This window comes from Leuciscus leuciscus, assembly GCF_965113295.1.
Source record: "Leuciscus leuciscus genome assembly, chromosome: 3".
Lineage (NCBI taxonomy): Eukaryota > Metazoa > Chordata > Actinopteri > Cypriniformes > Leuciscidae > Leuciscus > Leuciscus leuciscus.
The window spans coordinates 48,872,648-48,895,781 of NC_138727.1; the positions used below are offsets into that span (position 1 = coordinate 48,872,648).

Below are 23,134 nucleotides of genomic sequence, written 5' to 3' on the forward strand. Positions count from 1 at the left end.
GACCGGACATCATAATATTGGCGCTCTGACTAAAATCACACAATCAAATCACACGAAAGCCCATCAAGACATACAAAGATAGACGAGGAGTTCCGGAATCTTCTGAAGAGGGTTTTGGAATTTAGAATGAAAGCCTGCCGAGGTTTTGTAAAAGCAGAGAGTAGAGTGTGTGACTCACTGTGTGATTCGAGGGGCCAGGAGGTCCCGGACGGATTGGGAATGCACCACTGCGAGCTCCCCTCCACGGGCCGAACAATCCCGACGTGCGTCCGACCAGCTGACTTCTTCCGACACCAAGAGGAAACAGCGGGATGAGTCCGTGTGATGGAGCGCATCTGGCAAACACAGCGGCTCAGCTGAAGGGACAGGACATTTGACTATTAATATTGTTTATAAGCAGTTTCTTAATAGAATAGAATAGAATAGAATACATTTTTTTTTTTATATAATTGACATAAAATATCATATATAATTAGATATAATTGACATAAAAATATCATATATAATTAGATGTAATTAACATAATATGTAATAAAAAAAATTTTTTTTATTATTATACAATAAATATATATTAATATATATCTGCATAGGAATGAAAATATGTAAAAATATTAACAGGCGTGTTAGGAAAATTTTGTGAATGCATAAACAACAGCAAATATTAATAATTAAATAACAAATATGCTAAAAATGCTGTAAAAAAATATAAAAATATATCCATGAAGTCCATATCAACATATCAATGAGATTTCAGTGCAAAACAACAAAGCCAACAATTCTCTGAACAAAACACTGTTTATGTATTATTAACTATTACTTTTATGGATTATTAATTGTATGGGTCATTCATTAACCCAAATGAAAAGGCATCTGGGCCATATTTTCTTTAATCTTATGTTATTTCGTTCAAGGTCTTTGAGGATCTCACACATCCTCCCTTCTTTACAAAGTGACGTCAACAACTGACAATATTGGGAAAAAAAAAAGTTCTCCCTTTTAAAAGTTGAAAAGCCTGCTTATTGTATATGTTATATTCAGTCCAGAATTTCTCTGCTTCTGTAACCCGCTTTCTTCTCCTCCTGGGATCGGGGCTCTTATCTGTTCTCTCAAAGCAAACAATAATGGACAGATCTCTGCAGGCCTGATAAACAAACGAGGGGAATCTTCACATGCCATCGCTTACATGCTTTGTGAAAGAGAGGGATGTTTATGGTCTGATAGATCATGAAAAGCAGGATATTTTAAGAGAGAGAGAGAGAGAGAGTGTGTGCATGGTCATTTCAAAGCGCGTTATATCTGAGCTGTGCTGATGTGAGAATGTGTCATCAAGATTGTGCCAGTTTGTATGTGTAGTTCTCCAAAAACAGTGAGCTGCCTATCTAGACAAGAGACAAAGCCCGTTTCAAAACATTCTGCCACATATGAGACACTTTAATATGGCCTTTATGTCTCCTGATAACAATCATAGGGAGCTTCTTTAGCTCAAATCAGGCCATTGATTTTTTTTTACTATAATTCATTTTTAATGCTCAATAATATACTCTAATATATATATATATATATATATATATATATATATATATATATATATATATATATATATATATATATATATAAGTGCTGTCAAATCGATTATTCACGATTAATCGCATCTAACATAAAAGTTTTTGTTTACATGTTGTGTGTATGCATATTGTGTTTACATAGTGTGTATATATATATATATATATATTTATATATTATATATATGTCTGTGTGTGTATATACTGTAAATGCTCTCTCACACACACACACACACATATACTGTACATACATATATATATACTGTATATATATATAAAATGTGTGTATGTATACATATATTCATATACAGTATATATATATATAAATTAGGGCTGGGGGAATTAACGCGTTAATCTTTGCGATTAATTTGAAATGTTTAACGCGTTAAAAAAAAATAACGCAATTGACGCAGCACTCTTTTTTTTTGCCTCGTTTGAATGATTTCCTGTTGCGTCTGCTATTAAAAAGGCCGAAATATGCCGTCCCGCCCCTCCATGTTCGGCGGTCAGGTTTCATTCTCGGGCAGCTTTCATGAGCGGGTCTTTTCCGCTCGGTATGTGCGTCGCGCTCTGTGCTCCGCGCGCGCGCGCGCGTGCGTGCGTGCGTGTGTGTGTGTGTGTGTGTGTGTGTGTCGGCTCGCTCTGTCGTTAATGGCCCAGCAGCGGCGAGCTCTCCGTTCCGTGTGTGTGTGTGTGTGTGTGTGTGTGTGTGTGTGTGTGTGTGTGTGTGTGTGTGTGTGTGTGTGTGTGTGTGTGTGTCGGCGGCTCTGTCGTTAACGGCCCAAAGGCTTCAATCATGTACTAAGCACTGGAAAAGTAAAGTCCACTCAAGTAACGTGAAATTTCTCTGTTGACTTCTGTTTGCTGCGCTGGTATAGCCATGCTGGGCAACAATGGTAAAATGACCTGCTCTGATCACATGCTCTGGTAATAATAGCTTTGTAGGACTATATTTTGTTTTAATAATTAATAAAATAATAATAATAATAATAATCTGTTAAATTGATTATGTTGATTGATTATTGAAAAAGAATTTAAAAGAGTTTAATATTTTAATATAGGGCTATTTTCTGTTCCCTTTTTTTCCTGTGTTGTTTAATTAGGTGATTCTAAGTTTAAATATTGATGATTACAAGCTTGGGGGAAGCGCAATTAATTGCAATTAATTACAGAAATTGTGCAATTAATTAGTTAATTTTTTTTAATCGATTCCCAGCCCTAATATAAATACAATAATATATATGCACACAAATTATGTAAACAAAAACGATTCGATTAATAATGATTTGACAGCACTAAATATAATATAATATAATATAATATAACTAATATAATAATACAATTTCATCAAAGCTACAGTAAAAACAGTAATATTGCAAAATATTATTACAATTTAAAACAACCGTTTTCTATTTGAATATCTGTTAAAATGTAATTTATTCCTGTGATCAAAGCTGAATTTTCAGCATCATTACTCCAGTCTTCAGTGTCACATGACCCTTCAGAAATCACTCTAATATGATGAGATTAGAAAAGGACACAGCTTATACATGTGCATTCAAGAGTAAAGGTCTTAAATCAGAGCTCATGTTTCTCGTACCTCTCGCTATCTCTCTCCCATCCTTCTGGATCCTCCAGTCCACGGTTACGCCCACTCCGCCCCAGTTGACCAGCTCCGCCTCCAGGCTCTGATTGGCCACCACGAGTGAAGGGCAGTGGAGCTCGAGTCGAGGCGGCAGATCCACACTCACGTTCCCCTGAGCCACGATCTCCTGGTGACCCGCTGAGAGACTCACTTGAGCCTGGTAGAGTCCCGGGACCCCGTACTTATGCCTCGCCGTGGTGTTGGGCGTTGAGCTGTTGACCCGGGGTGAAAGGTCACCGAAGTCCCATGAGAAAGAGGCAGGGAAGACGGAGGAGGCGACAGACAGGACGGCCTCGGAATGAACGGACACGCGACGGGAAGGAAGAGAGGCGGAGAAATTCACCTGTGGGCAGAGAATGTGTTCATTTTTTTGTAAAAGTCTCAGTAAAACACAGTAAAAACATTAATATTGTAAAATATTATTACAATTTACAATAGCCGTTTCTTAGGTGTTAACAATATGTTCAAAAGTATTTATTCCTGTGATCAAAGCTGAATTTTCAGCATCATTACTCCAGTCTTCAGTGTCACATGATCCTTCAGAAATCACTCTAATATGATGATTTGCTGATCAAGAAACATTTATGATTATTATCAATGTTGAAAACTGCTTCATATTTTTATATGATTATATTGATATATTTTTCATGATTCTTTGATGAATAGAAAGTTCAAAAGAACAGCATTTATTTGAAATCTTTTGTAACATTATAAATGTTTTTAGTTACTTGATCAATTTAATGCATCCTTGCTGAATAAAATTATTCATTTCTCTAAATCTTACTAACCCTAATTTTTTGAGTGATTCACTGTCTTTATGAAAATGTTCTTTATAACATACAAATTTTAATTGTTCCTTGCTGTGCGCAACCTTTAAGAACATCACAATGAAAAGGTTTCATTTGTATTATTATTAAAAAATATTTCCCTAATGTAACAAGTTCTGAATAATTTTGAGAATACAGTTCTCAATTTCCAAACCTAGCACTAGGGATGGTAAAGTATTATTATTAATATTAAGTATTTTTAGCACAAAATATTTTAGTGTGGCAGTATTGGAGCTACAATGTCAAAAAAGTGTTGATATATTACCCCCAAAAAAGCATGCATATTGCATAGCTACTGTACATACTTTAAAAATCCTACGGAAAAAAGTACAGCATCCGGGTATTTTTGATGCAATATTTTTTAATGCACTTTGATATGGGATGCATTAATCCTAATCTGAGACAATATTGAAAATGTATAGGAACTAAGTGAATTTGGATCAAAGACTTTAGATATACCAATAGAATGCACTTATATTACTTATGAATGGGAGAAAGTGCAACGCACTATATGTCGTTGAAATATTGCATTGGCATAAAAATGATAATTAACGTTATTTGAACATAAGAAACAACATTTATGGGACAGTTCAAGTCAGATTTTGTTGCTGAATTGAAATATGAGTTCGGTTAGCAGTTTTTGAGATTTCAGGATTCCCCCATTCAAATAGATAGGACCTGGAAAAGCTTTGCAAATATGGCTGCCGAGTGAACAGACTTTTTGATTTGGATTCATTATGACATCAAAGAGGTCTTCAAAACTGCCCTAAAAATTTGATATCCAACCTTGTGATATCCAAGGCTACGTCTACATTAATCCGAATACATTTAAAAACGGTGTTTCTGTTTAAAAAGGCTCTCCGTCCACACTAGCGTTTTCCGGCGTTTCAGTGTGGATGAGAAACTTTTGAAAAACGCCTGAAAACGCTATATTCACCTTACAGCGCAAGCTTAAACCCTTATAAACACTCCCTGAGATGATACAGACGGAAACATAAATAATAAAGTTCTCACGCAATTCTTCTGACAGGATCATTTTATTTAGCAAAATATCTCCTCATTCACTGATGTGTTCAGGTCGCTCTCACTCATCATTATATGTTTGGTCTAAATCGCGACTGCTCTCATGTTTTGCCGCAGGACAGTAAATACAAGTGAATTTCTGTCATCTTTTCAGGACTGTGATATGAAGAGTGTGCAAAGTAACTTATTTTAGCAACTGTGTGAAAGTGAACAGCACTTAACAGGCACAATACCAGTATAAACATGAATATCAATGGGCTCAATATGCGTCACATGACTAAACATGCGTCATCGTTTTTAAATAGCTCCGTTTTCACAGTCCACAGTACAACACGAAAACGGCGCTTTCGATTTTATCCACTTTAGAGAGCATTTTCAAAAAGGTTCGTTTTCATTAATAAAAACGCCGTCTCAGTGTGGACGGAAGGCCAAAACGGAGAGGAAAAGATGCGTTTTCAAACTAAAACGTATCAGTGTGGACAAGATCCGAGCTTGTGATTTTGAAGAGCTTGATTATCAGCTTCAGGACCTCGAGTTCTGGTCCTGTTCTGTACCTGAAACACGTCCTGCGCCACAGTCCAGCGACACTTCTTCATGACCTGCGAGTTGGAGCAGGCGGCCGAACACTGCGACTCGCTGATGTGGTTGGGTTCGGAGTTAGTGCTGCACAGACACTCTCTCTGCTGACCCAGACCGCCGTACAGCTGGTTCTCATGGAAGCATTTCGAGTTGCACTCTTCCCGCGAGAACGGACCGGGAGTGGAGGAGGAGAAGATGACCAGCTCCACACCCGCCACGTGCTCCTCGTCCTGCAGACAGCCCGCGTACGTCAGGCCTGAGAGAGAGAGAGAGAGAGAGAGACGGGAATCACCAATTCAAGCTCTCACTGACAAAATATGCTATTACTTTATTTGAGGTCTTTATGTATAATTTCTCTGCATATCTCTTGCTTGCTTTCAAATCTAGTTGTCTGTTATGAATATTGTTGGCTCTTGTTATGTGAAGTCGCTTTGGATAAAAGCATCTGCTAAATGAAGTGTGTTGTAATGCATTATTTATTTCCCTAAGTAATTGCAACCAAAGGTAAAATGCACTATACAGGGCTCCAGATTAACATTTGAGAGCAGTGGCACCGGTGCCATTAAGTTCCTCAGATGCAACTGATTTGTTCACGCAGGGGGAAAAAGTCACAAAGTTCATTTAATCATATGTTTTGCATTAATAAGTGCAGTTACTAATAATATTACATGTTTGTTTATTGGAAATTCAACAGTAATGCACTGGGCTTGAATTGATATGCAGATAAAATGTGCTTTTATTAACAACAGCAATGTGCGAAAACCTCATTTTTATAGGGAAAATTGTAATATTCTACTCGTTTTAAATGTACCATTGTTTTTTATAGTTTCATCCTGAAGTGGCCGACAGCTTCCATGATTATAAAAGAAGCGCTCTTTACTTGCTTTCAGTGTAATTCAGTCACAATTTGAAGAAAAGTTGTAGTTTTTCATGAGACTTTGTGACTTCCATAGCCTGGTTAAAACCAGACCATTCTCAGTAGTAACTGAGTTATGGTCTGGCAAAGCTTCATTAATAACTAATTTCCAACTACATTGCCAACGGATGTCGCTTAAATGCCTCTGGGCGCAATTGGATAGACCTAAAACCAATCAGAGCGATCGTCATCGCGTAAAGCCATATGCTGCGTCCCAATTCGCCTAAGTTACACTACGCCATAAAAGTATGTACTCTTTTTGTGAAGAAAAGGTATTTACTTTTGAATGTGTAGTAAAAAAAGTAGGCAAGCTTTGGGACATACTACTTCGTCATCTTTATCGGACGGATCTGTCGCGTGCATCCTGTCACGTGAACTGCCCTGTCAATCATCTTGTCACAGTTAAAATCCTCTATTAAATCTAATTTAATTTCCTACCGTTTTGGAGAGAAATGTAGTAGCACGTTCATCTACCAGTGGGTCTTTCATGGAGACTGTCCTCATGTGTATAATTTGAATATAATAATGCATTTAAAAGTTGGTGCGCTTCACCAACGGACGTCGCTCAAATGCCTCTGGGCACAATTGGATAGACCTAAAACCAATCAGAGCGATCGTCATCGTGTAAAGCCCGCCTCAACGTTTCTGATTGGTGCCTCGATTTGGACGGATTAGAAATGGGCTTGAATGGGCTCTTTGCCAGACTACTTGCAGAGCAAATCTAAATTTGCCGGAAGTTTGTCTGGGTTTTCCCAGGCTATGACTTCCATATATTAGGGAGTGGAAATGGATGATATATCAATAAGTGTGCCTCTGCCGCCATCTACAGGTTATAGTGGAATTTAGAGCTGCACAATTAATCGTTAAAAGACCGCGATCTCGATTCAACCCCCACGCGATCTTAATCCTGCATTTCTACGATTCTGCCAATGATATTCAACGAGATAACGCGCTAGGGGTGGAACGGATTGCACTAGATTCGGTTCGGCACGCATGTGATTCGCGGATTAAATGCTAAATTTAACCATCATAGAGTGAAAGTTCATAATTTGGACGTGTATTGACTTGCCAATTTACACATTCAAACAATTTTAATCGCGGAAGAAGAGCCGAAAACCGGGACTCGCGCGTTATATGTGCGCACAGCCACACACACTCGAAGCGCAGTGAAAGAGAGGCGCATTTCAGACAGCGCTCGAATGCAGAATTGATTCCTCTTTCGCGTTTCCTTGCCCTTGAACGGACACATAAACACAAAATTGTCCGTTTTTTTCGGTCCGTGCAGTCGGTCTTAAAGTGACAAAACACACTTAATATTATGTATACTGTTTTCTGTGTCATTGATTTAAATAAAACAATAAAATACAGTTTTAACAAAGATTAAACTATATTCAATTTATACAGTGACAAATGGTGTTATTTTACATTTAGGCTTAATTATTAATTTATGTACCTGAATATACTGTTAGACTTTGTAAACTTTGTTATTTAGTATTCATGTTATGTAATTTGTGTATTTGTTCTTAATTTATTAGACTGTTCACTTGTTTTAAATAATGTGTGAACTTTATCAGTTAGGCTAGTAGTTTTTAATGTAGTAGCTATCGAACAACTGAGCTTTAAGTAATAAATGAAAAGCAAAGTTATTATAAACTTATCTCAATTAAACTACAGTATGAGATGGTTAAAAACAAAACTGCTCAATCACAAAGTAACGTTACCAGCGGCCAGTCGAAACAAACGTCTATAAAAGCAATGCTATTCAACGCAACACCATACCCAAAAATGTTGATAGTGTTTCTTGCTAAGAATCTTTAATAGGTCTAGCCTGGCGTAATACATTTACATTTACATTTATGCATTTGGCAGATCCTTTTATCCAAAGCGACTTACAGTGCACTTATTACAGGGACAATCCCCCTGGAGCAACGTGGAGTAAAGTGTCTTGCTCAAGGACACACTGGTGGTGACTGCTGGGATCGAACCAGCAACCTTCGATTTACCAGTTCAGTGGTTTAACCCACTAGACCACCATCTTTTATGTCTTATTTTGTTTCTATCTTGTTTGGTAACCTAATGTTCAGGATTTGTAGATCTTTAAAATAATAAAGCTTTTCAGAATCGTGAGAGAATCGTGATCTTGATTCCAAGCAAAAAAAATCGCGATTCTCATTTTAGCCAGAATCGTGCAGCTCTAGTGGAATTTTTACATAAAATAAAAGTGCTTGTTCGCCACAAAGTGTTAGTTTTCCTACATCTTCAAACTTTTAGTTTTACAAATCATCACATTAAAAATAACATAATATTTAGAGTTTTAAAGTGCTGGAAAAAGTGTGAAGCACTTGCAAGTCCTTGAATTTCATTTCGACAATTTCTGCCACAAAACCATGGTTACAGTAAGTATTACTACATTAAATCCATGGTCAATGTTGGTGATTTGTGGATTGAAAAGCCTTCTATAACACAATGTTTCTCCTGATTTCCACATCAGCGCTGTTTGATCTGATATGGTTTATTACAGAATCGTGTGCCGAATCTGAACGCTTCCCACTAGATCTCGCAGCGATGTATCGAATGGACTATCGAAATAAAGTGTTGCCAAACTGTGTATTGTTCTGCTCTAGCCCAGTCCAGGTGCATGTGTGTGTCACTCACCGCAGGTGTGCACACTGACGTTGAGCAGCGGCTGGTTTTTCACTTCCGGTGGACGGTCACAGAGCATAGAGTTGGGTCGCTTCACTCGAACACCCTTTTCCTGCAACCAGCTGACCAACCGCACCAGCTTACAGTCGCAGACGAACGGGTTAGAGCTCAGGTCTCTGCCAAAACAGAGGGAATATTTCATTAACGGGCATAGGTTGAAAACATTATACGGTCTTTATTCAAACAGTGAATGTGTGATAAGGATACTCATTTAAAGAGCATTATTCTGTGCATGACGACGTGTGGACTGACCCTGAGGTCAAGCTCGAGTCTTATTGGATATGAAGTAATCGCACAGCAGTGGCGGAGCAATCTGTCACCGCAGACTCGCTGTTTTATCAGTCCGGGAAACACAACACAGCACTCTAATCTATAATTATTATTGCAGAACTGAAAAGAGTTCAACAGGGAATTTTAATCAGGGTATGAAAGCAGCACTTGGAAAGTCACAGAGGGAATAAATGAAGCTTTAGCAAATAAAAACGGCAATAGAATCTGGATAAGAATATTTAACCATTGGATAATATGTGAATTATTATTAAATCACGAAGGGAAAAAGAATCTTATTGTTTCTATTATCTTCAAAACAACATTATAATCATTATCATTTGGTAAAACGTTACTGCAATCAAATTAAAAGAAGTAAAGTAGACTTTTTGCAACCATTAAGATTTCCTGACTATTAAGCACATTTTCTCTCCAGATTCTCATTACTGTAATACAGTGATCAACAACATCTGGTTTGAACACAAATAAAATCGACGTAAATTAAGTTCAGTGCAAATGCTACCATCAAGAATACTAACAACTGTACTTTATATACATTTAAATAATGTCATCTTTTATTGGAGTAGACTATTTAGCTTTTGTGTTTATAAAATTTAAATAAATTAAAACTAAAACATAATAATAATAATAATATCATATATATATATATATATATATATATATATATATATAATTAAAAATAAAGTCTATTCAGTAAAAAATAATGTAATGATATATTATTAAAAAGTATATATTTATAGTTAATAGTACATTTATTCATTTCATCAAATAAAATGTAAAAAATAAAATAAAAATTAATGTCTGCTAAGAATGTCATTATATATTAATTAATATTATTTAATTTATTCAGTTCCTCAAATAAATATACAATAAAATAATATAGAATAGACTACTGCAATAAAATATGTCATGATATATGATTTCGATTGCTAGTGTACATTTGTAAGTATACATGATGGCATAAGATTTGTATTGAATTTAAGTTATGCTAATTTTTATTTAAAAGGCATTGTGTCCAGAAACATTTACTGCTTTACAGTAATGAGAATCTGGAAGAGAAAATAATGCCAAGAAATCTTAATAATGAGAGGCAAAATTTTTATTGTGAAAAACTGTGAAAAGGTCATTTATATTCTATCACTATTAAAGCATAAACAAGCAGTTCGTGTGTCTCACAAGTTCTTTATTTGTGTGTGGCTGGTTTTTTTAGAAGACGTCTCTTCTAATTCACACACACACACACACACACACACACACACACACACACACACACACACACACACAGTATTAAGATCTAGTTTACATCCAAGGTCATTGGGCTTCTTTTCAGCTTTTGCTTTGAATGTTTGAGAACACAAAGTCTGAAGGTTATATGTGACGTGTGTGACTGTACATGTGTGTTCGTACTCACATTGTAGTTAAATTAAATAAATTATCACATGTTCGTTCCTCGATGGTGGTGATCTGGTTGTTGCTCAAATCTCTGCAAGACATGAAAGACAAAAGTGAAACTTATATTATTGCTCAGGATTTTTTCCTTCTTTCTAAGTCACTTCTTTCTTTTCCTCTCAGTATAATCGTTCCCTTGTTCAGCTGTTGGAGCAGCATATGGAAAAGTTCTGGAGTGATTTTGGTGAACCAGACAGAGTGTGTGTGTGTGTGTGTGTGTGTGTGTGTGTGTGTGTGTGTGTGTGTGTGTGTGTACACCGAAATGGAGCAGGAAATGGTGCAGTCAAAGCCTGAAGCAATGACGTTTAATTGGTTGTAATGGGCATGTGATTGAACTCACAATGTGTGTGTGTGTGTGTGTGTGTGTGTGTGTGTTGGAAATTCTATAGTGTAGGTGCAGGTCTGTTACTGTTCACACAACAAAGATAAACGTAACTGATTCACTTTTCTGCTTATTTTGCTTTTGTTTGAGCTTAAAGAGTTGAGAGCGTCTGCTCAGTCCCTCAGCGTTTGACTCTGCGGTTCGGGAGAGACTCCAGAAAGATCCGCCTACACATTCTCACCATATGAGCTGAAAAAAACGTCTGGGAACTAGAGCATCCTGCCACCCACACACACACACACACACACTTACAGCACAGTTAACGGCCCACAGCCGAAGATCCCGTGAGGAAGAGTGACCAGACGATTGCTCTGAAGATACCTGAGGAGAAAAGCCAACAGGACGGTGTTTGAACTGAATCTGCTTGAGTTATGTTCAGTTCCACATAAAATAAACAAATTAAATGAAATAAACACTTTTTTATTATTAATAGTAGCAAAGAATTAATAAAAAGACACATAGTGATTTGATGTGTTTAGTATTTTAGCATTTTACTTAATATTATGTTCAGTTCCCATAAATAAAATAATAAACTTAATTTAATAATTTTTCATTCATTAAAATGAAAAATGTGTCTACTGCAATAAAAGATGACATTAATAAATAAGAGAATGTCACTTTACATTTTGATTTGATGTGTTTTAGGCATTTTAATTAAGGTCATTTTAATTATTTAAATATTAATTTAACTTAATTAAAATATTTTCCATCATGAATAATATAGTCAATAAAAGGTGTCATGATATATTATGTTATTTCATATTATTCAGTTACACATTATTATTTTCATAATTTCTGAAATATTTCTAATTAATAATGTATTAATAATAATAATCACCTTTTTTTTTGCATTTTAATTAAGATTATTTCAATATTTTTTCAATCATATAAGTCATCAAAATATTATAGTCTACAGCAATAAAAGATGCCATGATATATTTAATATTATTTAATATATTCTGTTACACATAATAAAACAAAATACTTTATAATTAATAAATAATAATTTAATAATAATAATAATAATAATAATATTGCAAAAATACTGCAAAAAAGTCTTGATATATTACTTAAATTGCAAAGCACGTTATAAATATTAATGATGGTAGCATTTGACTGCATTACAGTTATGAGAATCTAGAGCAGGGGTCGGCAACCCAAAATGTTTAAAGAGCCATATTGGACCCGAAAAAAAATAAAAAATCTGTCTGGAGCCGCAAAAAATTTAAAGCCTTATATAAGCCTTATAATGAAGGCAACACATGCTGTAAGTGTCTATATTAGCTTTATTAGCCCCCTAGTATCAAAATGATAAGTAGCCTACAAATACATAATGAGCATTCATGATTAAATGTTTATTTTCCATGCAGCGCATCCTGGAGTGAATGACGCACCACGTGACTACTCTGCTGTACGATGGTGTTTTAAGTTTAACTTTCATTATAATTTTTATGTATTACGTTTTATTTATTTGTGTATTCTTTTTACAACGTGGAAAAACTTTAACCCTTTCACACGTAAGTTTAAAATATTTTTAAAAGTTTTTCAAGGCGACCGTGAATGTGTCACTTTATGGTTTCCAAGGTGACGCGTCATTTCGTGTCACGTGACACACCGCAGCAACAACAGAGCTGAATGAATGATGATCTGCTTTTATGTCATTTTTCCTTTTTTATTCAAAATTTTCACAAATTTGTTAGATATGGCATGAAATATCTGATATTCCGATTGTCAAATATATGCAAGTGGAAGTGTTTTGTTGTTTAAACACCATAACGATCGCGTTAGTTGAGCTGTATGCGCGATGGCCGCAGACGCAGTTCAGAGAATCGGATCTGTTGGATTTACAACACGTGAATTCATCCACTTCTCCCGAAATACATCAAAGTAAGTGGCTGGTGAACTGGGAGAAGAATAGAGTAAACTTTAAAGTTACTTACACAATGTGTATCTGATATGAATAAAACGTGTCTTGGAAAGGATTATTGCCTCTTCCTTTAACATCAGTGTGTATTTTACAAACTCTAAATGTATTGTTTTTTTAGTACTTAACGTTATATGTCTGAAACCTAAAATAAACATTATGTGGTTGAAAACACTGAAAAGTTGTGATATATGACAGCTGAGCGCGCCTGTCTCTGGCTCAGCGCCAGCCAACGCGCGAGAGCACATTTGAATTTAGCAGTTGATCACGTCATGCACGGACTGTTCTGATCACACCGATGCAATCGTACGTGCGAAAGGGTTAAGAATGTTTGTCATGTTTTTCCTCCTACAGAAATTATATTAAAACAAAAAATATTTTTTCCATTTTCATATTTTTGAAAAAGCTCCAGGGAGCCACTAGGGCGGCGCTTAAGAGCCGCATGCGGCTCTAGAGCCGCGGGTTGCCGACCCCTGATCTAGAGGAAATGGGCTGAAAATAATTTCAAGAAATCTTATTGGTCTTAAAAGAGGATTCATTTTCATTTAAATATAATTAATATATCATTAATATATACCTGGGTTTTTTTTCTAAATTGCAGATTAGAAAACAATTGCCTTTTTGCTTTAGCACAAGCTCAGGTTTACACCAGACCACCTATTACTCCAGACCACCCATTACAGACGTACGCGAAGGACTGCGTCTACACACACACACACACACACACACACACACGAGAGACGTGGCACTTACAGCTCCTTGAGGGCGGTGAGGTGATCAAAGAGGCTCCAATCCACAGAGGGAATGTGGTTTCTGGACAGATCTCTGCAACAGAAGCCAGAAAGACACGCTTAGACATTTACACACACACACACACACTCAAACACTGCACCTTCAGCCGAATGTTCAGGCTGCTCTTTGAAAGTGAATGGGGACTAAAGCTGTCAAGCTCCACAATGGAGCACAAACACATCATAAAAGGAGATCATGTGACTCGGGCACGACATTACAAGTCTCCTGAAGTCGTACGATTGATTTGTGCGACGAACAGACTGAAATGTAATATCTTCCCCTTTTGCCGTAGCTCTCAAAACACTAACTTGTGGGACTTTCATGGCACTTTTTTTGGCCCACGACAATGTTAATCACTGCTCAGTTGTGTAGAAAGAAAGAATGTAGAACAGGTTTAGAACAACGTGAGTTAATGATGACAGAAACTACGTTTTTGGGTAAACCAAGCAGGTCTCTTCTGCTCATCAAGAAGGCCTTTATTTGTAGGGCTGTATTCTTCCAGTCGATTAGTCGATTATTTGGTCGATACGTTCTGGCTCGACCAAAATTCTGATTGGTCGATTTTTTGCCGCGTTCATTTCATTAGTTTTGTCGCGTTCATTTACCGGTAATCAGTTTTGCCGCGTTCATTTCATCAGTTTTGCCGCGTTCATTTCATCAGGTGGAAAGCACTAATTGCTAATGGGGGTGTTTTCAGAGCACCCCTGTTTCACAGGTAACAGTCTGTCTTCAGAACACCCCCCTTGTTTTCACTTCTTTTGGATTAGCCCAACTCACCGGAGAAGACGGACAGATTGAAGAAAGTAGGCTAGAAGGTTTGCTGAATATTACTTGATCTGGTTTGTTTAATAAATATTATTTTTTTTATTAAAGTGGACGTGCCTTTTGTGTTTAAGAGTAAAAGCTTTAAGTTAATAGTCTATTCGTGTCTCAGCCGCGAAGCTGAGCTCCTATGTTCAGCCCATAGACTGTAAAAAATAGGTTCAGCCTCACTCTGTGCGAGCTGCACAGAGCGGCTGAAATTATAGAGTCTGTCAGTTATTATAATACATATGACAGAAACAATTGTCTAAATTATGTTACATATTCCTCAAAAGTTCTTGTCATGATATCACTAGTTGACAACATAGTACTATTTTCGGAAATCATAGGCTATAATATTGCGCAGGTGCACGTGATGCAACGCTGTCAGAGCCGACAGCCGACAGACTCGTGTGTCAGACTCATTTCAGTGCAAATTAATTACGTCAAAAACGATTTAATACTGCAAATAGCCTACTAGTTTTTTTTTATATGTTTATTTATAATTCATTTAGGCGGACAACAAGGCTACCAAGTACTGCGCACAGTGCGCAGCTAATTAATTTAACGTTTTTTTTCTAACGTCATTTTTAGTCGATTTTAGTCGATTTTTAGTCGAAAACTTCAGGACTTCAGTCGACCAAGATTTTCTTTGGTTGAGTACAGCCCTATTTATTTGATCCGAAACACAGTAAAACAGTAATATTATGATTACAACTTAAACTGTAAAACTGTTTTCTATCTGAATTCATTTTAAAGAGTAGTTTATAAGTTAGTTCATGTTTCATCACCCATGATGCAAAGTACAAGCAATCAGAATAATGGACCAATCATCATCATCAGTCTTCCTGATTAACACACCAATCAATAAAACCAATAACGTAACCTGTGTTAGCAGACACGGGCACAACGGAGTGTGTGTGTGTGTGTGTATGAACTGTTCCCAGAAGGAAACATCTGTCCATTCAGACAGACTGTGTAAGAGAGCAGGAGGCGTTTTCCTCAACTGACCATCAACGCTGTTGAAAAGTCTCTGCTAAAGTCGTTATTGTGTCAGATCCTCCTTAGTTGCTCACTAACAGGAGGAGATCTTACGCATCATCACGTTATGCAACACGACGTGTGTGTGTGTGTGTGTGTGTGTGCAACTGTGGTAACAAATCTGAACGTTATCAGTGCATACTGAATGAAAGTGTTGCGCTGTGCTCTTCTGAGTGTATTTTCATCAGAATCAGATATAGCGTTGTGTAAGGGTCTCGGAAAGTTTATTAAAGCAACTGGAATGGAAAGAAATACCTTCAGTCACGAGATGACGGCCAGGTAACAGTTGAGTTAAAACTTCTGCCTTAAAGGGTTAATTATAATGAAAATGATCCCATAATTTACTCAGCTTTAGCTATCCTAGGTCTATATGACTATCTTCTTCCAGCCAAACACAGACAGTTATATTAAAATCCCCCTGTAGTCAATAAATGTATCCCTTAAAACTCATCCTTGATCACCAAAATTACACATTTAAAAAAAAATAGCTGTCTTAAAATAGGTTGAATGCAACTCTACACCCTTGCCTCATTTATTATACACGGTTCTATGAATATGCAAATGAGTACCCCGCCTCCACTCACTCACTCCAGCTCAGAGATCCAATCGTTGACGATCACACGTCGATCTGATTGGTTACAAGGTAGTTTGTGACGTCAGAAACACCAGCCATTTCAAACAAGTGTTTTTGAGACTGTCTTTGGTTCACTGCAGTTTTAAGGAGAAAATACTCAGCAATGGTGTCGACTTATGAATAGTTTGTCTTAAAGCAGCACTCAGTAGCTTCGGGACTTCTTCGCTGTATTCTCGCTTTTTGCTCGCAGGTTTCTCTCTAGAGCTCCCCCCACAGCTTCGGAATAGATATTTGACAACACTGTCGTAAAAACTCGTTGGTGATTCTCAGACACCAGAGGCTATAGATCAACGACATCAAAGCAGATGGGACGTTCTTTAAAACGTCTTCTTCATTCGGGTTCGGACAACGTGAGGGAGCGCAATAATGACCGCATTTTAGCAGATTTCTTTTGGCCGTAAAGCAATTGTTTACATCGCGAGACCTGATATCACGCGAGACTTCCTGACGCAGCGGCCGGCGGCCCGCCGGCTCAAAGTTGCAAGTGCGTATTTTCCGCTCACGGGCACCAGGGGGGTGCGAAACGACCACCATTCAACCCGAAATAAGTAATATAACCATTCCAATGACTCCGAAGCTGTTCAGTTAAGGTAAAAAAAGTTACTTAGTTCACCTTTAAAGCATATTAAAAACAACACATAGACATATAAAAAACATTAAAAGCTTGATTTTCATCACAGGGGGACTTTAAATAATATCCTGGCTCTTCACAGCTTTATAATGGTGTTTAAGATTTTTTGGAAACTCAAAAAAGTGCATCCATCCATCATAAAAGTAATCCATTCGTCTCCAGTGGGTTAATAAAGGCCTTCTGAAGCAAAGCGATGGGTTTTTGTAGGAAAAATATCCCAATCTAAAACCTAATAAACTATAATCACTGGTTTCTGGCCATACACGCATTCACGAGAGAGTCGAGTTCCGGCGGAAGGGTGACCTCTGACCTCACGTACGACAAAGTAGGACAAAAAAACCTTCAAAACCTCGTAATAAAAGCTGTTAAGTGACTGAACGCCAGTGGGCGGGGCCTATGATGCGATTGTGTAAAACTATTCGTCAATGTCTTTCTCTGAAGGCAGTCATATGCAAATGTATTTGCCTGTGTGCATCTCAGGTCCCACAATATCAATATCTATCATTTTGAGTGTTGCGTCAAAAGCTATAAGAACACATTATAATGACTGACGCTGTCTACACTGGATACAGTAGACAGATGTGTGTTCAGTTTCTGACACTCCACACACTTGAGTCTGTCGACAACAGGACAAATGGACGAGTGAAAGAGCGTTTGCTTTGATTAATGGTTTATTTAATGGTTTCCCGGATCGCACCAGAGGATTATATGTTTGTTCGGAGCATTTTCTTTTGTACTGTTCTGTATTGGATCTGACAGCACCTGCATCACAAACTATAAGTAAATGATTTCATAATGCTTTGTCTGTAAATGACGGTTTTATATGGATAATGTTCACAAGCAATAGCAAGTGGGCATTGATACCGTTTCCGACGCAATGACATTAGCCAATCATAACTGTGGTCGTTTACTGTCAAGCCCCTTAAAAACTGATCATTTCAGACAGAGGGTGCAAAAAACTTTTTTAAACATTATAAGTCAGGGATGGGCAACTTCGGTCCTGGAGGGCCAAAGCTCTGCAGAGTTTAGCTCCAACCCTGAAAAAATCACCTGCCTGTAAGTTTCTAGTAATCCTGAGGACCTTGATTAGCTTGTTCAGGTTTGTTTGATTAGGGTTGAAGCTAAACTCTGTAGGACAGTGGCCCTCCAGGACCGAAGTTGCCCATCCCTGTTATAAGTGAACCTCAAGGAACATATATATATATATATAAAAACAAAAAAAATCCATAGCAAGACCCCTTTAACATGCTGGAAAAACAAGCAGTTAAAAAGGTTGTGTATTAATCTCATAAATATGGAAATGAGAACACTAATCCAGGGTTTGCAGTTGTGCAGGATTAATCTTTAAATCTCTGCTTTGGAGATTTCTCTCTTTATTTGTATGTTGTTCCTTCAATTATTTATACGGTTTATTGACTGCAGAAGCGGATGATTTCCACACAGGCTTCAGTGTTTCCGAGTGCCTGATTGCTGGAAAAGTGAACGGTAGGACGGCCGCTCCAATATGAAGTAGCTCTCACGTGTGGGTCACATTTTCCATGCAGCATTTGAAAGGATTGATTTAACGTCCAGATTCACTTCAACAGGCAAGAACGGATTGTGGTTGTGCTGTTTTTCTGCTGGACGGAGAGGCGGGAACGCTGACAACACACTTACTTCATAACTACAGCTGAAAGAAACGCTCAAGTAACCAAAACGACACCAAAACGTATCAGGGCACTTCCATGTTTGTTTGGAAATATACCATGGTATTCTTTACAGCACTATATGAATGCTATGTTAATCACTTTTAAGGTTTTTGGTTCAAAGTACATGTTCAGGTCACATTTTATCTAAAAATCAAAAGAGAAAGAAGATATATTATACAAAAAAAATATATTATTCATCTGATTTAAGGATTTATTAATAAGGGTTCAAATTAATGCAATTTTTTTTTTATATAAAATAATTTCTATTGACATTTTCATTATAATTAAAAGAATAGTTAATCTAAACGAAATGTTTTGTTTAATTTTAATTAATGTATATGCTATTTTAAAAATATTTTTAGTGAGTGTTGTTTAATGCTTGTTTTTCTTGTAAATAGTACAAATGCGTAAAAAAATATATTTATTGAAAATAATTATTAATTATTATTAATTTGAGAAATTATTTGTCTTTACATTAAATGTCACAAAACAAAAAAAAACTTAATAGACTTGATTTGCTTTACACTGTAAAAAAGTGATGAGTTGAATTAACTTAAAAAAAATTTAAGAAAAATTAAATTAAATTAACTTAAGAAAAAGGCTAAATATTATAACTTCATGCGTAATTGATAAAAATTAAGTTTTGTGGAGCTGTCAAGTTCACATAACTTAATATTTTCAATTACACAAAGTTTATTTACTTAATAATTTTAAGGCAATGGGTTTCCTCACTTTTTTTAGGTTAAGTCAACTGATCCCTTTTTACAGTGAAGGCAAAATACCCAATATTTACATAATATTTAAATAAATCATAAACTAAAACACAAGATGTTATCGTCACCTCTAAACTTCAAATCAAACATTCCTTCCCGTTTCAAAGAGTTCCAGTGTGTCCACAATCCCATTAGTCACTGGAAGATCCAACTATGACATCATGCTTCTAAAAATAGAATTCTAATGATGTCATATAGAAGACGCTCATGCATGAGACCAGAATCCATCCTGATTCACGGCCAGCAAGAGGGTGGAAATGGGGTATTGTTATCCATATTCACAACAACATGAGCTATTCATTATAGAGCCAAAATAAAGCTATCAGAACTGTAGCGCATGAAGATGCAAGGACACACATGTTTCTTTGAGAACACAGCTCTAGTTACCTCCTCCTCTGTAACATAAAGCACCAGTGTGCGGCATGAACATGACCATATAAATCTGACCTCTTTGGTTTATATAAGCAGAAGTTAGGCTCCTGTGTGCAGCTCCGTGCCAGAGCCCGGGCCCCTCGGCGGAGCTGCGCGAGGGAGTCAGTGTGCGACATATGGTTCTGTTTTACTCTACCAGGCGCGCTGATTTCACCTTATAAGGGCCGAAGGGCCGTCTGGTGCCACTTCTACTAGAAGAGAGAGAGAGTGAAACAGACAGAAAGAAAAATGGCAAAACTGCCATTCCACAGCTGGCCATATTCATGTAAGACTTTAGTTTTCCCTAAAGTTCTCCCTGTAGCACTCCGTCCACACTGCAAACATTGTTTGTTGACTATAGACATTTACACAAGTTACGTTCAGAATAGAAGACATGCATGGAGCGCAGTATGTACAGTATACAATTAGTAAAAAATTATCAACTTTTCAAATCGTAGAATGCTACATAGGGATCACATTACCTACCAAGTGACAAGTTTATCTGAAAGTCTAAAAAACAAAACAAAAAATCTGTAAAATCATAACAAACTTCATGGTTGGCGTGCAAAAAATGGCATACTGTGCACAGTAAATACAGCCGAAATAGTAAGAGCAATATGATAGTATGCAGTTGTGAAAAATTCTGTGCCCGTATCTATTGTATACCGTTACTGACTGCATACTATTTAAAAAACAAAACAAACATAAAACGGCACATAATATGCAACAATAAAACTGCAGTATGCTGCATATTATATACCCTGGAAATCCAGAGTTCTTGCGAGAGCACAAGTTGAATTTGCTCAGCGAGTTTACTCTGGCGTCGAGTAATGATGCTCATTAAATATGCCCTTGTATCCGAGCTACACCAATCACATCGGTTTATCTGATATAGGCGGGCCAGAGGCGAGATGACGACAGCGCTGTGACGTCGAAGTCATTAGTAAACATTGCAAGATGGCTATGGATAAATACCAGTTGTTTGAAATGGCTTTGGCCGCTACAATGAACAAGTTAGACTTGGCTTTTTATCTAAAACAGGAACAGAAGACGGCGCTCGAATCGTTCTTTTGCAAGAAGGGCGTTTTTGCTGTTTTGCCGACCGGATACGGCAAGAGTATAATCTACCAGTTAGCTCCGCTGGTAGCTAAGCGTATGGGGTTTGTTGTGATTGGTCGTAGAGTTATCCAATTGCGTGCTGTGAGATTTTCAAATGCATGCTTTGTGCCGCCCCTCGAGCTGGCCGATTTTCATTAGTCGATGCCAGACCATTAATCTTTCAGATTTAGGTCTGGATTTCCAGGCTACATATTATATTCAATTTTGCATATAAGTCTTGCATTTTGTCATTCCAAGCAGATTTAAAAACCAGTCAAGAGAAAGATTTAAAATGCAAAAAAAAATTACATTGTAGGATCTCACGTTCTTTCTGATTCAGTCATCACACCGGCAATGGAAGATCAAGTTGAGGCATTGCATTGTGGGATATAGTTTCTTAGACAGTGTGCTCTGCATGGTATACTGCAGTTTGGCAAATGCAGTAGATTAGATAGGTATTCCATTCATAATGAAATAAATTTACATACTGTTAACAGTATACATTCTGTATACTAAAAAATATACATGTTCGGAAAGAATACTAGCAAACTGTGCCTGTATCTATAGTACACAAACTACTAGAAAAAAGTAGTATATGAAAAAGGCATGCAGCAATAAACCGAAGTCTGCTACAATGAATCCATTTTGTGTACTCTGTCTTAACTTTTGCAAAAAAAAACCAAATAGCGAGAGATTAAAGTCCCCCTGTGGTGAAAATCAAGCTTTTAATGTTGTTTATGTGTCTATGTGGTGATTTGAATATGCTTTAAGACAAACCATGTGTACATTGATAAGTCGACACCATTGCTGAGTATTTTCTCCTTAAAACTGCAGTGAACCAAAGACAGTCTCAAAAACACGGTTTGAAATGGCTGGTGTTTCTGACGTCACAAACTACCTTGTAACCAATCAGATCAACGTGTGATCGTCAACGAGTGGATCTCTGAGCTGGTGTGAGTGAGTGGAGGCGGGGTCATTTGCATATTCATAGAACCGTGTATACTAAATGAGGCAACGGTGTAGAGTTACACTTTTAAAAGTGTAACTCTTTTAAAACTTTTAAATATGTCATTTTGGTGATCAAAGATGAGTTTTAAGGGATACAATTATTGACATCAGGGGGACTTTAAGATTAAACGTGGAGCAAAATAATAATAATAATAACAACAACTATTCAAAAAACTATGCTAACAGAGGTTACGTAATTATGAAAAACTGTTTCTGATTTATGCATCACACTGGAAGTAATGGAAGGTCAAGTTTTGCACATTGCATTTGTGGGATATTGCACTTTGGCAAACGTAACACATCAAATATGAATTCTGTGCATAATGAAACTGTACTAGAAACAGTAAACACAGACATGCGGTGCAAGATAAAAGGACTGGGGCCGTGGACTGGGGCGATGAGGATGACAACACTGACCATCACCATCATCATGAAGCAGAGGAGAGCTGTAATCCCCACAGCCAAACCACAACTGGCTGTAACCACAGTTACACACTAACCCACTCAACAGCCGTCTGTCTGTTGTGGCTGTGTCGGGAAAAAAAAGTAAGGGTGGGGGAGGAGGAGGAGGGGAAGAAAAAGGAAGAAAAAGGAAAGAATTTTATGGCGTGCTCCGTTTTGTTTACGTTCGAAATTTCAGGGCTGAACAATCCTTGCCAGCGCTCGTGTGTGTGTGTGTGTGTGTGTGTGTCTTATTTTTTGAGTGAGTGTGTATATAAATAAGAGCCAAAATGTGTGTGTGTTTGTGTAAATATTGAGTCTGAGTGAGTGTGTTTATGCACTCGAGCACAACCGTACATGTGTGCCTTTGGTCGTGATAAGTACCAGATTGGTACCGTAACATCTCAGGGGCTTTTGGTGAACAATCGCCTACTGTGAGCTGCTCGATCTGGCTTTATTCCTCAGCTGGGCTCTCTGGATCGGCCTGACCCGGGCAGAGCTACCTCATTCTGGGCTCG

The 23,134-nt window shown here is 37.2% G+C and overlaps 1 protein-coding gene across 1 annotated transcript in view; it reads right to left on the bottom strand.

Moving 5' to 3' along the window:
- Positions 1–23,134, bottom strand: part of pkd1a (polycystic kidney disease 1a) — a 101,827-nt gene that overhangs the window by 69,056 nt on the left and 9,637 nt on the right. Inside the window, exons 2-8 of the mRNA XM_082164443.1 lie at positions 14,052–14,123; positions 11,627–11,695; positions 10,955–11,026; positions 9,208–9,371; positions 5,612–5,892; positions 3,163–3,550; positions 179–356 (exon numbers count right to left, since the gene is read on the bottom strand). Of these exons, the coding sequence (XP_082020569.1) occupies positions 179–356; positions 3,163–3,550; positions 5,612–5,892; positions 9,208–9,371; positions 10,955–11,026; positions 11,627–11,695; positions 14,052–14,123 (1,224 nt within the window). The remainder of the gene's footprint in view (positions 1–178; positions 357–3,162; positions 3,551–5,611; positions 5,893–9,207; positions 9,372–10,954; positions 11,027–11,626; positions 11,696–14,051; positions 14,124–23,134) is intronic.